General features: G+C 46.1%; 1 protein-coding gene across 3 annotated transcripts in view; it reads left to right on the top strand.

Annotated features, from left to right (window-relative positions):
• The window catches only part of grm8a (glutamate receptor, metabotropic 8a), a 313,805-nt gene that overhangs the window by 286,281 nt on the left and 11,561 nt on the right, over positions 1-15,963 (top strand). For all 3 annotated transcript variants that reach the window (XM_083758163.1, XM_083758162.1, XM_083758164.1), the window contains 3 exons: positions 298-444; positions 2,970-3,391; positions 5,813-6,179. In XM_083758163.1, the coding sequence (XP_083614289.1) occupies positions 298-444; positions 2,970-3,391; positions 5,813-6,179 (936 nt within the window). The remainder of the gene's footprint in view (positions 1-297; positions 445-2,969; positions 3,392-5,812; positions 6,180-15,963) is intronic.

Below are 15,963 nucleotides of genomic sequence, written 5' to 3'. Positions count from 1 at the left end.
TGGAAGCACTACTATATAACCTAGATGAAAGTTGGGTGAAGTCAGCTAATATGCCAGACTAAACCCCGAGGGACAAGTGTGACTCTACTTCTGTACGGTTCATCGCCTGCTTGCACAGCTATCCTTTTTGCCTCATATCTACTGGAAATATTGAGAATCCTCGATAGGATAAACTGTACCCCCCCCCCCCCCTTCCTTCCTTCCTTCCTTCCCTCCTTCCTTCCTTTCAACCTCCTCGCGTTCCCATCCTCTTTTTCACCTCTGCTCTCCTGTCCTTTGCTTCTTTCTCTCCTCCAGGTGGAGGCCATGCGTTGGAAGACAGGAGACCCCACTCTCCCACCCTCCGTGTGCAGTCTGCCGTGTCGGAGAGGAGAGAGGAAGAAGGTGGTGAAAGGAGTCCCGTGCTGCTGGCACTGTGAACGCTGTGAGGGCTACCACTATCAGGTATAAATTACTGTCTATTGCACTACACTACATTGTGGTATTGGTGCTTTTACTCAAGTAAAGACATCTCTTCTTCCACCACAACAACTTCAAACAAGGCAGGCCAGGTGTGATTACCCACACCGAACAATGCAATATCCGAGTTTTGAGATGGGGTGTGTGCGTTCAGTGTTTAGGATTAAAGTCTTACACTTTCCACGTAACGTTCAATTTAAACCAAATTGAATGCTGGAAATAACTGTACTGTACCCAACAACAGCGCACAGGGCCACGAGGCAAAGAACCCGAGTCGACTGTGAATTCCATTGCCAATAACACCGCGGTTTCATACTGTTGCCCTTCCGTCAGATGCACACTGACAGGGGAAACACTGAGTGCACATTATCCTGATGTATGGTTTCTACTAGGTGAGTGGGAGCAAATAGCGGCGCTTATCAGGGAACAGTTTATTTCCGCAATGTGAGAGTTTGTAAACCTTTTGCTCCAGGCTGCAGCAAATGTAGAATGTAAATTTGTTGTAGCAAGAATGAGACCAAGTTTGGTTGTGACTGACTCTTCAGCGGAGACTTTGGAGACCGGCATGTAATTATGGACTCATGATGATTATTGATTAACCATGCAATGGTAATCAATGTGTTAAAGGTTCCTCATTTAGGGACTTTTGAAATGGGTCAATATCTTTCTTGAATGTTTAAGAACCCTCTCATTATAATATATACGCGACTTAACAAGCAATACAGACCAGTTGTGCACGTGTGAATGTTCCACATCCTCTTCCACGACAACTTCAGTATACAAATGTAGTTCATTATTAAGATTTGTTACTTTGATTATTGGTTTTAGGACTTTATTTTTAGACTTAATGTCCTTATTTTCCGTCAGTGCGTCATTATTTGAGAGCAGTGAGAAAGCACTACTGTTTGTTGACATTACCTCTCACAAGTCTCACATCATGAGGTGTTGTGAGGTTGTAGCTCTACTATTTTCAGCTCATGTTCCCCTCAGAAAAGGGGAACTGCTTGATGAACACTTTCAGCTTGCTTTACAAGCATAAAGCCTCATCGGCTGGCACAGCATTGCTTGGCTTATTGCACTCATGTCTTCGTGACTTTGCGATATTGTCGATCACTGTTATTACTCCAATATCAAACTGCGAAGAATCCACTGTTACTCAGAATGTACTACTTTACCAGAAATGTGTCAGCCCAATGACGGATGACACAAACAGTGACACAATCTTTTCCCCAGTGGCGTAGAAGTGCAGGAGTCCTGTCTGGAAGTGACACTTTACACTTGTTGCTCCATTAGCAGTGAATGATTGATGGGTCAATATTATGGACTGTGAGATGCCACCTCCTATACAGACGCACACGCACGTGCGCAAGCACACACACGCACACACACACGCGTACACACACACAGCACCTGCAACACAGCTGCTGATCAATTTGTGGACAGACAGAAGGCGTTGGCTGTTTCTTGCGATTTATTAAATGCATCACTCTTGTTAATTATAGCTTTTGGGGTATGTGTAGGGCAGGGGAGGGGTTAGGGTAGAAAAACAGCTATTTAGCTGCCTGTCAACATTATAAGAACTGGCTCACAGCAGAGTGAGTGTGCAAGCAGGCGAGCACAGCTGTTCTCAAGCGTTTGGGTTGCATATCCCAGGGCCTGCACAATTTTGGAAGTCAGGCATACCCAATCAGAATGCAATATGACAAATCCGGCCGATACATCAGCAGTTTGCCTACGTTTTTGATGGCAAAGAGTGTGTTTTGAAGAAAACACAAAAATCTGATCTTGCACAATTTTGATTCTACTACCTATACCGTTCAATAATTATAAGTCAAAATATGACACGCACGCGCACACACACACACACACACACGCACACACACACACACACACACACACACACACACACACACACACACACACACACACACACACACACACACACACACACACACACACACACACACACACACACACACACACACACACACACACACACACACACAGAGAGAGGCCAGGGAGGAGTACAGTACAGTACAGCACCACTCACTTGAGACAGGTCAGATTTTTATCCTTTCTTTTACCTTTCTCTCTGTCACTTACATACGGTACTCTCTTCTCTCTCTCTCTCTCTCTCTCTCTCTCTCCCCCTCCTTATATCTCACTAACTCTGTCCTTGTTTTATTTTTTCCCCCTTTTCTCCCCATCCCTCTCCTTCTCCTCCACCTCCTCTTTCCCCCTGGTTGGCTCTCTGTCTCCCTCTCCCCATCCCTCTCCTTCTCCTCCACCTCCTCTTTCCCCCTGGTTGGCTCTCTGTCTCCCTCTCTCCATCCCTATGCCTCTTTCCCCCTGGTCCTCTCTCTGTCTCCCTCTCTCCATCCCTCTCTGTCTCCCTCTCTCCATCCCTATGCCTCTTTCCCCCTGGTCCTCTCTCTGTCTCCCTCTCTCCATCCCTATGCCTCTTTCCCCCTGGTTGGCTCTCTGTCTCCCTCTCTCCATCCCTATGCCAGGCGTCAGAGTTCTCCTGTGAGTTGTGTCCGTACGAGATGCGTCCCAACGCCACCCGGACGGGCTGCGACTCCATCCCCATCATCAAGCTGGAGTGGCACTCGCCGTGGGCCGCCATCCCCGTCTTCGTCTCCGTGCTGGGCATCATGGCCACCTGCTTCGTGGTGGTCTCCTTCGTGCGGCACAACGACACGCCCATCGTGCGCGCGTCGGGCCGCGAGGTGAGCTACGTGCTGCTGACGGGCATCTTCCTGTGCTACGCCATCACCTTCCCGATGATCGCCGCGCCCGGCGTGGGCGTGTGCTCCCTGCGTCGCATATTCCTGGGCCTTGGCATGTGCTTCAGCTACGCAGCGCTGCTCACCAAGACCAACCGAATACACCGCATCTTTGAGCAGGGCAAGAGGTCTGTGACGGCGCCCAGGTGAGCAGGGGGGGGGGGGCTGAGAGGTGACGGGGGTGTTGAGTGGAAGTGCAGTTGGGGTCAGCGTCATTATTCTGCCAGGGTTAGTAATGGGTCCGACTTGACCCATTACTAACCCTGTCCGAACCCTAAGCCGAACGGCACGCGAAGCCAGGTTGTCAGACTAATGCGCCGTCGGAATTGCGAGCGTATCCCGTGCATGTTAGGGTGTGTATAATTAAGCAATATTACATGAGAGGGTGTGCGTTATCATGATTGTTTGCACGCCAGTGATCCGCCTTGTTCAGAAAGCTTCACACAAAAAGTTGAAATAACACACACGGTTATCACGAAGGATGTAATGGCGTATGGAGAACGGAGAAGACTGGAGACGGCGCTGGAGAGGTCGACCGAAGACGACCTAGTGAGAGATGCAATAAAACCCCAGTGTTGTTCTGGTGTTGGGTCGTCCCTTTTCATTAGGACTACCCTGTCACTGTCAGTCCGTTAGCACCAGCTGGGCTGAATCCGCAGCTATGTGTCACACTTATGAACGTATACCAACCGGCACACCAGTGAGTGTTAATGAACATTTTGACCTCCCACATTCTCACTGATCTCAGAGTATAGTGTCTTTGTGCCACACGTATACATGCTAGACCTAAATGAACTAATACACCTTCTCTTCTCCTGTTGTTGTTTAATGATCATGACTTTGGTGATTCATTATCCTACATATAATTGTGATTAATCACTTTTTTGGCATTTGGCATTTGACGAATGCCATTTGTCATTGGCTACGTTTACATGAAGGGTGATCATTCTGAATAAATACTTCTGAATAAAATACATCCGATGTAATGTTTTTTGCCGCGAGTTTACATGGGAAATGGTCATTCCGAATGAGTGTTTATATGGAGAAGTGATAGAAGACATGATACATGTTAATTCACGTGAAACTACGCCATCTGTTGGACACATAAAATATAGGCAGTTCATTCATTGTGACTCAACAATACAAACATATTACAGACGAAAGACGAATAGACGATACTTTGAAATCCCATCATTTCATTCCGCAGTAGCTTTGAGGCTGCTGGTTGGATAGGGCGGGCAAATATGTTTACCGTCTTTTTTTCCCCACCCGCTGCGGCTCCGCTTCTCCGCTGGGAAGGTGATCATCTCGTTTTTATTTGTACTTTATTATCTACAGCACGGCCAGGGCACGCAACACTGATTATTATTGTATCGGGTCGCTTATTTTTGAGAGAGAGAGAGAGAGAGAGAGAGAGAGAGAGAGAGAGAGAGAGAGAGAGAGAGAGAGAGAGAGAGAGAGAGAGAGAGAGAGAGAGAGAGAGAGAGAGAGAGAGAGAGAGAGAGAGAGAGAGAGAGAGAGAGAGAGAGAGAGAGAGAGAGAGAGACCGTTGAACACACACACACAGATCAGGGTTATCGTCATCTGCTGCTGCTCCACGTTTTTTTGTGGATTTCGGATCTGAAAAAAGGAACGAAATAACGCGCTCTATGTGCAAACTCCTCGGCGCGCCTTGGATATGAGCGCCTTGGAGCATGCTCAGAAAGACCAGAATGAACTTACATCCGAATTAGTGTATACATGAGTCCAATTTTCTTTCAATCGCATTGAACATCGGAGTAATCCGGCCAGTGACATCAGAATGTTTTTTAGATCGCATCGAGCGTTTTCATTCGGATGTAAGTTTTTGTAGGTGTTTACATAACAACGTTTAATAGGATTGAAATTCTATTCGGAATGAAAAGGGGATTTAACTGCTCATGTAAACGTAGCCATTGACATTTTTAATGTATAGTTTATATCACAAATAAAAGTACAAAAAGTTTGCCTTGCCTAAAGTTTTCAATCAGGTTTTATTTATTTTGCCCAAAATGTGTGTCAGTGTGGACATGGTAACGGAAATATGACATTTCTGTTAAATTTCATCCACCAAGGAAAACTATTCTAACCATTATGTCAAACAATTGTGACCGGGGGCGATCATCCACTCAACCCATTTAAACTGGGAAAGCATCTGTATAATCATACTATAATTCTAACAATGTCTGTCTGTCTGTCTGTGTGTCAGAAGCCGTAGTGTCAGAGCCGTAGCTCCTCATTGCCTGCACCAATCGCTCCCACTTTTCACACAGGCATTGACCATATGAATATGGAGGGCGTAACGAAGCCCTTTTTTTTATTTGACACATTTGACCGGCCTGAGGCACCCATTGCTTCCACCTGTGTGTGTGTGTGTGTGTGTGTGTGTGTGTGTGTGCGCGTGTGCGCGTGCGCATGCACGTGCGCATGTGCGTGTGCGTGCCATGACTTTGCAGATGTAACTTTAACGCACCTATAATATTTGTGTCCTTGTATGCATATCCTTTGTGTGGACATAAATAAATGGTTAAAGTGTGTGTGCGTCCCAGGTTCATCTCGCCGGCCTCCCAGCTGGCCATCACCTTCTCGCTGATCTCGGTGCAGCTGCTGGGCGTGTTGGTGTGGTTCGCCGTGGACCCGCCCCACACCGTGGTGGACTACGGCGAGCAGCGCACGCAGGACCCGTCGACGGCGCGCGGCGTGCTCAAGTGCGACATCTCGGACCTGTCGCTCATCTGCTCCCTGGGCTACTCCATCCTGCTGATGGTCACGTGCACCGTGTACGCCATCAAGACGCGCGGCGTGCCCGAGACCTTCAACGAGGCCAAGCCCATCGGCTTCACCATGTACACCACCTGCATCATCTGGCTGGCCTTCATACCCATCTTCTTTGGAACGTCGCAGTCCGCGGAGAGGGTGAGCGAAGCGAAGCGCGCGTGTGTGTGTGTATGTGCGTGGGCGTTAGAATCTGAGAAACAGACTGTGAAGACCATTTTCCATGGTCCTCACAAAATATAGGCCTAAGACAAGTTGAGCAGGACACGGTGGTAGTGCAAAAAGTAACAATATTTATTCACAGAAATGCCAAAATAAAGCATGCGAAAAGGTAAGGTGCAAGAGTGTTGTCAGAAATGTGTGGAAGTGTGATCAATATGTGATGTGGGGGTGTGTGTGAAGTCAATCAAAGGGAACTAGAGGGCAAGCAAAAGGGCACCTCTGGGGAGAGAGAGAGAGGGAGAGAGAGAGAGCGTGGAATGGATGGATGGATGGCACCCACTCTTGGTAACCTCAGGTTGACCACAGGCGGCCCTACAGGATCTGTGGGAGAAACACACGCAACACAGGCCAGGCCTGCAGGCCAGGCCAAAGGGCCTGCAGTGACAAATAATACAAACATGTGTGTGCGTGCTCTTGGCTAAGCGTGCGTGTTGTTGAGGCATTTGTCAAGTCGATTTGCACGTACCTGTAAATCACCCTCTGTATATTTACCCATTCTAACAGTTAGGTGCAGTGGGATCATTATGGGGTCGGGAGCAGTTAGGGGAGGTGGCTGGAGTTTGTGTGTTAGAGTCCTCTCCCCAAAACCTATATATACAGTATAATCCAATGGATTACAGACTCGCATCACCATGCACATGAGACCAGACAGGCTGTGGGTTGAGCACGTCGAGCCCAACCAACTCCTGGCTGTTCCCATGTATGTGGCCATTTACAGTATAGCTCCCAAGTTGGTGCAACATTCCCATTACCGGCAACGCGAGACTGGTGAGAGACAGCACTGTGGTTTGTATCTCACATTTATGATTGTATGTGCACGAGGCGCAACCCAGCACTCTTTAGCTAGTGGAGATACGGTGTACAGCATGGGTTTCTAAACAAATTTGTTCAACGCAAAAAGAAAAAAAAGAATTCTCCTGAATGCTGCTTTCCGGCATGGCATGGAAAGGAATGGCATTTGCATTTCTTTCAGCACAGTAAATGCTGCATTCGTGGTCTGGAAAGGGCAGTTGTTTGTAAAACAGTGACTGTTTCGTTTCAAAGTTGTTCTTATGGCTGTAGGAGATCAACGTTGTGAGAAATGCAACACTTTGTGAAATACTGCAGTAAAGTAAAAAATACCTCAAAATTGTAAGTACATAGACCAGTGGTTCCCAAACCTTTTCATGTCAAGGACCCCCAACATGATACTCATTAGCCCGCGGTCCCCCATTTGAAAAGACAAGCCAGGGACCCCCACAAGAGAAGATCTTTATGGCTCTAGCAGTGATTCTCAACCAGTTTAATTTCAAGGATCCCCAGTTTAACATGCATTAAGTCTACGGACCCCCATTTAATGGCATTTCTATCTCTGGGACCCCAATTTATATTATATTTATAAATGGAACCAAATGGACCCGTTAGGGTTCATGTGGTTCCATTTGTACACTCCCAGAGTTACAGGGTCCATTTGGTTCCAAACTATCATTTAGCTGGGTACCCCCTGGAACTCCCTCAAGGACCCCACTTTGGGAACCACTGCAGTAGACTACTTGAGTAAATGTACTTATCTAAGTCCTCTGTTCACCTATACCTTGGATGTGGGTGCTCGGCAAAGCACACTCAATTGAAGACAATGCACCAAGATGGAAAGAAGCGGTATTCGGTTTGTCTGCACGTGGCCTTCATCACAGCAAGTTGAAATATGCACATCCGTTATTTTTATGGGGTATTTGCAAGCATCCCCAGATTCCCCACCTGTAGGAGGGAGGCTCTAATTTGGACGTGTGACAACATGTAATCACATTGTCTGTGATGTACTATGTAGTGGCGGGAGATTAATCGGCAAACCCATCAGTATCGGCCCATTCTAGTTGTATTTTGATTAATCGGCACAAATTAACAGCTTGAACAGATCTAAGCTCACAATATTTAATATATGGTATTAACGTTAAATCTGACTTGCCTAAGCCTGCAGTGTAACCTGTTACATGTATTTTTCCGAATGGACAGAAATATTATAATTTCTAAATACAGAATGAGATCATATCAACATCGGTAATATTGGTTATCGGCCACATCCCTAGTACTGTGTATATTATGCATTTCAACTTGCTCTGATGAAGGCCATGTGCCGAAATGTGTCAAATTAAAATGGTATAAATGGAGTCCTGTCTTGCACTTTTTTGTTGTTGCCATACATGTGTGTGTGTGTGTGTGTGTGTGTGTGTGTGTGTGTGTGTGTGTGTGTGTGTGTGTGTGTGTGTGTGTGTGTGTGTGTGTGTGTGTGTGTGTGTGTGTGTGTGTTTCTATCTGAAGTGGGTTTGATAAAAAATTATGCCTTTGGTCTTGGTCTCTTAGATCACTAGGGAACAGGGATGAAAGTGTGACTGTGACAACCCACTGGATCACATCCACTGGATGTGAAAATTCTGTCTTGTGTGTGTGTGTGTGTGTGTGTGTGTGGGGGGGGGGGGGGGGGGGAGATAGTGTGCAGTCTGCAGTGTCATAATTGTTGTAAGTGTGTGTGTCAGCTCAGCATTAGACTATTCTTGCAGGCTGCAGTGACAGGTTGAGGTTGCGATGCGTCTAAAATATGGTCCTCTAACGATTTAATGGTGTTTAGCCTCGTCGTGGTGCGTGTCTGTCAGACCCTGCCACACAGCGCAGATATATTAGCCCTGTTTTACAAGTCACACACACCCAATCTGTTAAACTGAGACTGTCCAGCTGTGAATACTAATGCCGGTGTTGGACTGGTGCACGCGTGTACACACACACACACACACACACACACACACACACACACTCACTCATTGTCCTACATATTTAACATAAGGTATACTTAACTTACCGTAACATACTTATGTCCTTGATCAGTGATTCTCAACCTTGAACACCTCAAAGGCTTGCCTGACGGGGAAGCTACTCGGTAGATATCCGGCTAGTCTGGATTGATAGAAATCAACGAAACACAAGATTCTCAGGATTGGCACAGGTGGGTTTCGTACCTAAACACGAGACGTCTCGAACTTGGCACAGAATAAATATCATCATTAAAATTGTGGTGTGTTTGGCAATTTTAAGTACATAGGACTTTAAGTACATAATTATAGGGACAACATTTCAGAGCAATGGAGAGTGTGGAAAAGAGGTGAAGAAACGAGTGCAAGCAGGTTGGAATGGATGGAGGAAAGTATCATCAAGAATGAAAGGGAATGACGTTACATTGATCAACACAAATTTCAACAAAGCATACTTTGTGTTACTCGCCAGTACAGCTGCGAAGAAAATCATCTTGGTTAATTGGAAATCTGAAAAATCACCTCCACAGAGACACTGGCTGAATGAGCTTTCATCATACTGTACCCCTGAAAAGATACTGTACAATGTAAGAAGAAGGCCTGCCACTTTTGAAAAGATATGGGGCAGGTTCTTTGAGGTTCTACCTTCAATATCTCCTCTGGGTTGATTTAGTTTTAGTTTTTATTTATATTGTTATTGTTATTTTCATGTATTTATCCGAGTTGTTGCTGTCAAGAGGTGTTGCGTACAATACAGAGTAATGAGAGCTGTGTAGTTTTCCTTTCTGGGGTTGGGGTGGCGGGTGGGTGGGGGGGGGTTTGTTTTTACTGTTTTTTGTCTTTTCTTTTTTGAGTTTGTCTTGTCTTGTTAAAAAAAAATATATATATCATGATTCTGTAACTCATTGTTGTTAATATCTGCATTATCAATAAATAAATCTTTAGGGGCACGGTGGCACAGTCGGTAGTGCTGTAGCCTCACAGCTAGAAGGTCCTGGGTTCGATTCCCGCTCGGGGCGCTGTGGGTGCTGGCGGCGTGTTTCCTCCTCCGCGTCATCAGTGCCCATACCCGAAGGCGGGGTTGGCGAAAGGGCCTTTCTGTGTGGAGTTTGCATGTTCGCCCCGTGTCCCCTAGGGTAGGTACCCTCACAAAAACATGCAGTAATCCTGGTCTCTAAACTGCCTCCCCCTGGCCAGCCGGGACGCCTGATGGAGGGGAAAGGAACTGGTTGGAATAACGTGTTCCTTCCACGCGCTATACGTCCAACCAGGGAAACTCCCCCTGTCAGGTGTAAAGGAGCAACTTGGACACTCAAGCATGAAGGAAGCATGAGTTAAGTCCGTTGCTCTCCCTAGGTTGGCGGAGGGTGTGTAGAGCCCAGGATCACATCACAGGATGATTGACATAGGGGTGAAAAATGGGTTAAAAAATCGTGGGACAAAAAAATAAAATAAAAAAATAAATAAAAAAATCTTAAAAAAAATAATAATAATGAAAGGGAAGGTGTACGAGGCGGTGGTGAGACCAGCTACGTTGTATGGTTTAGAGGCGGTGGTGAGACCAGCTACGTTGTATGGTTTAGAGGCGGTGGTGAGACCAGCTACGTTGTATGGTTTAGAGACGGTGGTGAGACCAGCTACGTTGTATGGTTTAGAGGCGGTGGTGAGACCAGCTACGTTGTATGGTTTAGAGAAGGTGGTGAGACCAGCTACGTTGTATGGTTTAGAGACAGTCACACTGAGAAAAGGACAGGAAGCAGAGCTGGAGGTAGCAGAGACTAAACCATACATTAATTAAATAAGGTTAGGAAGCAAAGACCGTACGGTGGAAGGAAAGAAACATGTGCAATTGAGACCAGGGAGTTGTACATGCCCAAAGTTGTGCATGTACAACTTCCTGGTCTCAATTGCGCATGTTTCTTTCCTTCCAGGGAGCAACATGGAGTCCACTGTACGGTCTTTGCTTCCTAACCTTATTTAATTAACCTTGGGAGTAACAAGGATATAGCATCAGGATGGCATGGGATCAGGATCGCATGTCGGATGTTTTGGAGATAAAGCCAGAGAGGCCAGACTGAGATGGTTTGGACACGTACAGAGGAGGGATAGTGAGTATATCGGTAGAAGGATGTTGAGGTTGGAACTGCCAGGCAGGAGGCCTATAGAGGAAGACCAAAGAGAAGATTTATGGATGTAGTGAAAGAGGACATGAAGTTAGTTGGTGATTCGCTGTGGCAACCCCTGAAGGGAAAAGGACAAGAAGATTTGGGTGTCCAATTATTTATTTTGTATAACATACATTGTGTATTAACCACTTAAACCCCTGATAGTCATGGTTTGACGTACTATATCTGCATATGAGCCGGCCAGCAACTCTACATCTGACCTCACTGACACCAGATTAATAGTTTAACTCCTGCTTCTCAACCTTATTAAGAAGCTCTGTTATTTCAGCGCGACCTCGTCGCTTCTCGCCCTCAGCTAGGGGCGTCTTACTGGTTATCAGTACTTTTGAATAGTGATGCATCTCTGAAAGCATGCACTTTTGAATGAAGTATTTTTAAAGCAAGTAGCAAGTACTCCACCATTTAACACTTAAAACAACATTTAACGCACGCACGCACGCAACGCACGCACGCATGCACGCACAGCTTTACTGTTTCTATAAGCTGTTGAAGTGCTCAGCTGTAAAAGGCCCAGCGATTCTGGTGTCACAGAGAGAGTGTGTGTGTGTGTGTGTGTGTGTGTGTGCCTGCCGCTTGTTGCTCAGTTGAATTCGGGAGATAATGAGCTGACAATCTGTAAAGAACGACGAGATAGGGGAGGGGAGTCTGAGGGGGGAGCGAAGGAAGAGATAGAAGAAGAGAGAGACCAGCTTTCAGAACAATAGAGGGAAAGCAGATAATATAGCAGGGATATGGAGTGGGAACAACACATGCGCACACACACACACACACACACACACACACACACACACACACACACACACACACACACACACACACGCTTACACAATACTCCATTCCAATTAACTACAGCACCCCAACATGGAGGCATGGCACGTATGGAGACGCCTCTGCCACACATGCAGTTTATTTACACAATAGACACCCACACATGCACTCGCATGCATGCACGCCTATACACATACATGAAGAAACTTTCAGTTATTTACTAAACGGACCAAACCAGTTCAGACCAAAGCTTTGCGGCAAGACGAGTTGAAACTTGCAACCACTTGCATTGCGGCAGAAACTTTGGTTTGCATTCAAACCACTTAAAACCCTCTCGTCTCAACCACTCAAACCCAGTCCTTATTGTGGGGAAAGCTTTCGCTGAAAATAGCTACACAAACTACAAGCTCACGACATGTTGCTGTGAGCTTGTATATCGTCCATCCCCCCCCCCCCCCCCCAGCATATGGATGCTGGGGTTTAAGTGGTTACAACTGGTCAGTCCATGATGTGATGTGTGATTAAAGCTGTCTCACTGTCATGTTGGCTAGCTCTCTGCCGCCCAAGGCAGGTGTCGTTTGCAGAAAGAAAGGCAGATAGACAGATACAAAAAAAGCAACTATGAATTACGTTTAAAAATAGAGACATAATTGAAGGTGTTGTTTGGGTAGGAGAGAACACTGGGTTGTATATATATATCTATAATATATATATATATATATATATATACATACTGTCCACACGGCGCACGCACACACACACTCAAAAGGCCAGCATCTGCAGACACAGCTGTGTTAAAGCAGTAAGACGCCTGAGGGCGAGAAGCGAGCCTGGGTGACAGCAGACTGCTGGGCGAGCGCTGGCGCTTTGGCATGGGGGGGTCAGATCAACATATGGAATGAATTCTGTACTGGCCATATATGGAGCGTGTCTTGAGTGTACAGGGTTTGATGTGGTCAGATCAATATATGGAATGTCGGAACAGGTCAGCTCCATACTGTATAATGGAGATCTTAAGGGTTTGAGGTCTGAGGTCAGATGTAGAGTTGCTGGCCTACTGTACTGTATATTGATGACATCAGGGATCTCCATCCCTGAGGATGTCACGAGGCATGCCTGGGGTGACCAACCAACTGACGGAAATTGCACGTTTTCATGTAGGATGTACAGTAGGTGAACAGTTCATCACTTATCACACAGGCAGGTTGTTGAGCTGGCAGCCAGACACTGGGGTGGACATTTGGGCTCCATTTTGTTAACACATAGTCAGCGTTGACTGGATTCCGTCAGTGTTGTGTGAATGGAAATAGCACGTTGTCAGTGCACGTTAACTCGTCAGCGCACGTTAACTTGTCAGCGCACTTTCTGAGGCACACGCATGCACGCACGTGTGTGCGCACACACACACACACACACGATGTCTGAATGCCTGCAGGCTTCAAACTCGGGTGAATACTGTGCGTGCGTGTGAGAGAGAGTGTTTCGTGCATGTCCATATTCACCTATCCACATTAATATTTCTTTCCCATTCCATGTTTCTCTATCATTAATTAATGATTTCCCTCTGTCATAATGACTCTCTATTTTTCTCATTCTTTGATCATTGCCATGTCTGTCTCGCTCCTTCTCTCTCTCTTTCCCTGCCTCATTCTGTCTCTCTCTGCCTCTGCATGCTCCCCTCATCTCATTCTCACCTCTCTCTCCTCTCTGCTTCCATCTCTCTCATTTCCTTTCCGTTTGCCTGTCCATATTTCTCTCTCTCGTTCTGTTTTCCTTTCCAACTATATCATTCTGTGCTTTCATTATCTTTCATTATGCCCCCTTCTCTCTCTCTCTCTGTCCGTCTCATTGGCCCTCCTCCAGGCTGCTATAGGGAGTACCAAAATATCCTTGAGGGGGCGTCAACATATGTGACCAGATTTGACTGAGAGCCCATATGCCATCGCGCAAATTCCAGCTCTTTACCAGAGGAGGAAAACTTCAAAATGAGTTAATAATAGCACAAGCAGACTCTTCACATACTAGAGCATGTCTGGAATAAGTGTCAGAGCTGAGCTTGAGCTATGTAAATATGAAATAAATGCTTAAACATGTAGCTAGGTCTAATGTTGGAGACAACAGAAGTGAACCTTTCAAGCCTGTTTTCTCAACTTGCTGTTTTCTGCTTACTCTATAAGCCGTATCTCCAAAACTGGTGGGTCAAACTGTCAATTTGAAGCTATGATTCCCTGCTTTCATATGACATGAAAAAACTAAAATTCACGTGTGTGTCATCGCCGTACTTCTGGGATGGTCTGGTTTGTTTACATTGAGCGACTATCCTGTGTGCACGGCTACAGCTCACCGCTCCTTGGCTACAGCTCACCGCTCCTTGGCTGCGGCTCACCGCTCCAAGAGATGGGTCAAAATGCGGAGAACAAATTTCACTGCGGTAACGTGTGTGACAAATCGTTTGACTCTTGATATTCTTCAAATTCTACTACACTTGCGGGGATAATATGTGGCCCTCACAAGTATGATACTATACGTGCGCACACATGCACACACGCCTCATGGTGATGAGTCTTTCTCCAGCTCATCTGTGTTTGCATGGCTGTTCTCCCATGCAGTGCAGGGTAACCATGTGTGTTCAAATTTGTGCTGGTGTGTGTATTTAAAGTGTGTTGGGTCTGGGCACTTGTGTAATATCCGTGTGCATTTGTGCCTGTAGCGTGCGTGTGCAACTGTGCATGCGTATGTGTGCAGCACATGCATATGTGTGTGCGTGGCCATGTGTGTGTGAAGCGTGACTGACCATCTGGCACCAGTTGCTCTTCAGCGATATTTCACTCTTGGCTCTCGTCTGGTCACACTTCACTGCTTCACAGTGTGTGTGTGTGTGTGTGTGTGTGTGTGTGTGTGTGTGTGTGTGTGTGTGTGTGTGTGTGTGTGTGTGTGTGTGTGTGTGTGTGTGTGTGTGTGTGTGTGTGTGTGTGTGTGTGTGTGTGTGTGTGTGTGTGTGTGTTGACATTTATGATCCATTAAAGCTCTATACATAATATAAGTGGAGTGTGTCTGTCAGACCCTCAACACTTGACTTCTCCTAATTATGTAATTTGGACCTGACAGTGATGACCTAATCAAGTCCCACCGTTTGTGACTCTGTACTGTCCAGTTTATCTGTTGAAAACAGCTACAAAATGTCATTCGGATGAACTGTAAACATTCATGTTTTGTCTTTTTGACATTTTGTATTTGAAAACGTTGGTTTCTTGTGATATATATCCTGCTATAATTAGGCAACCTCTGTCAGTCACCCAATCATAACCTGAGTTCCCCATGCGGTTCTCCTCGTGTGTGTGTGTGTGTGTGTGTGTGTCTGTTTATTAAGATAAAGTAAGATATGTTCCGGTGATTTGAGCAAAAATAACATATTTAAGGGTATTTACAGAAATGAAGACATTTGGCCTGGCAGTGTTGGTCATTGTTCACGGCTCTGATAGCCTGAGGGGGAAAACAACTATGTCTGTGTCTCTCTGTAGTGCAGGCACGTGCACACATGGACATCCAAGGGGGTTTCAGCCCCTGCCCTTGGAACTGTCTTTAATAACTGCACGCCCCACTCCAGACCACGAATGCAGCATTTACTATCGGTGAATAGAAAGAAATGCAAATGCCCCCTTTTCCATGCCACACCCGAGTTCAGGAAAATGGCCTTTTTCCGAACTCTCCTGAACAGGAACACAGCATTTTATGCTTAATGAATTTGTTTAGAAATCCATGTCGTTACACCACATCTCCACTATAGCCAAAGAGTGCGGGTTGTGCCTCGAAAATAGTGGATATACAAGCTCTTGTAGCTACGGATCTACAAGCTCGAGCTTGTAGATCCGTAATTGTTTTTTAGTAGTACTCTGCACGCCCCCTGCTGTAGTGAGTCTTATCGCACACCCGAAACAGCCGATCTACAAGCTCACGTTGCAACCG

The sequence above is a fragment of the Protomyctophum parallelum genome (genome assembly GCF_964188405.1).
Source record: "Protomyctophum parallelum genome assembly, chromosome: 22".
NCBI classification, from domain to species: domain Eukaryota; kingdom Metazoa; phylum Chordata; class Actinopteri; order Myctophiformes; family Myctophidae; genus Protomyctophum; species Protomyctophum parallelum.
This window is presented reverse-complemented; position numbering and strand designations above follow the sequence as displayed.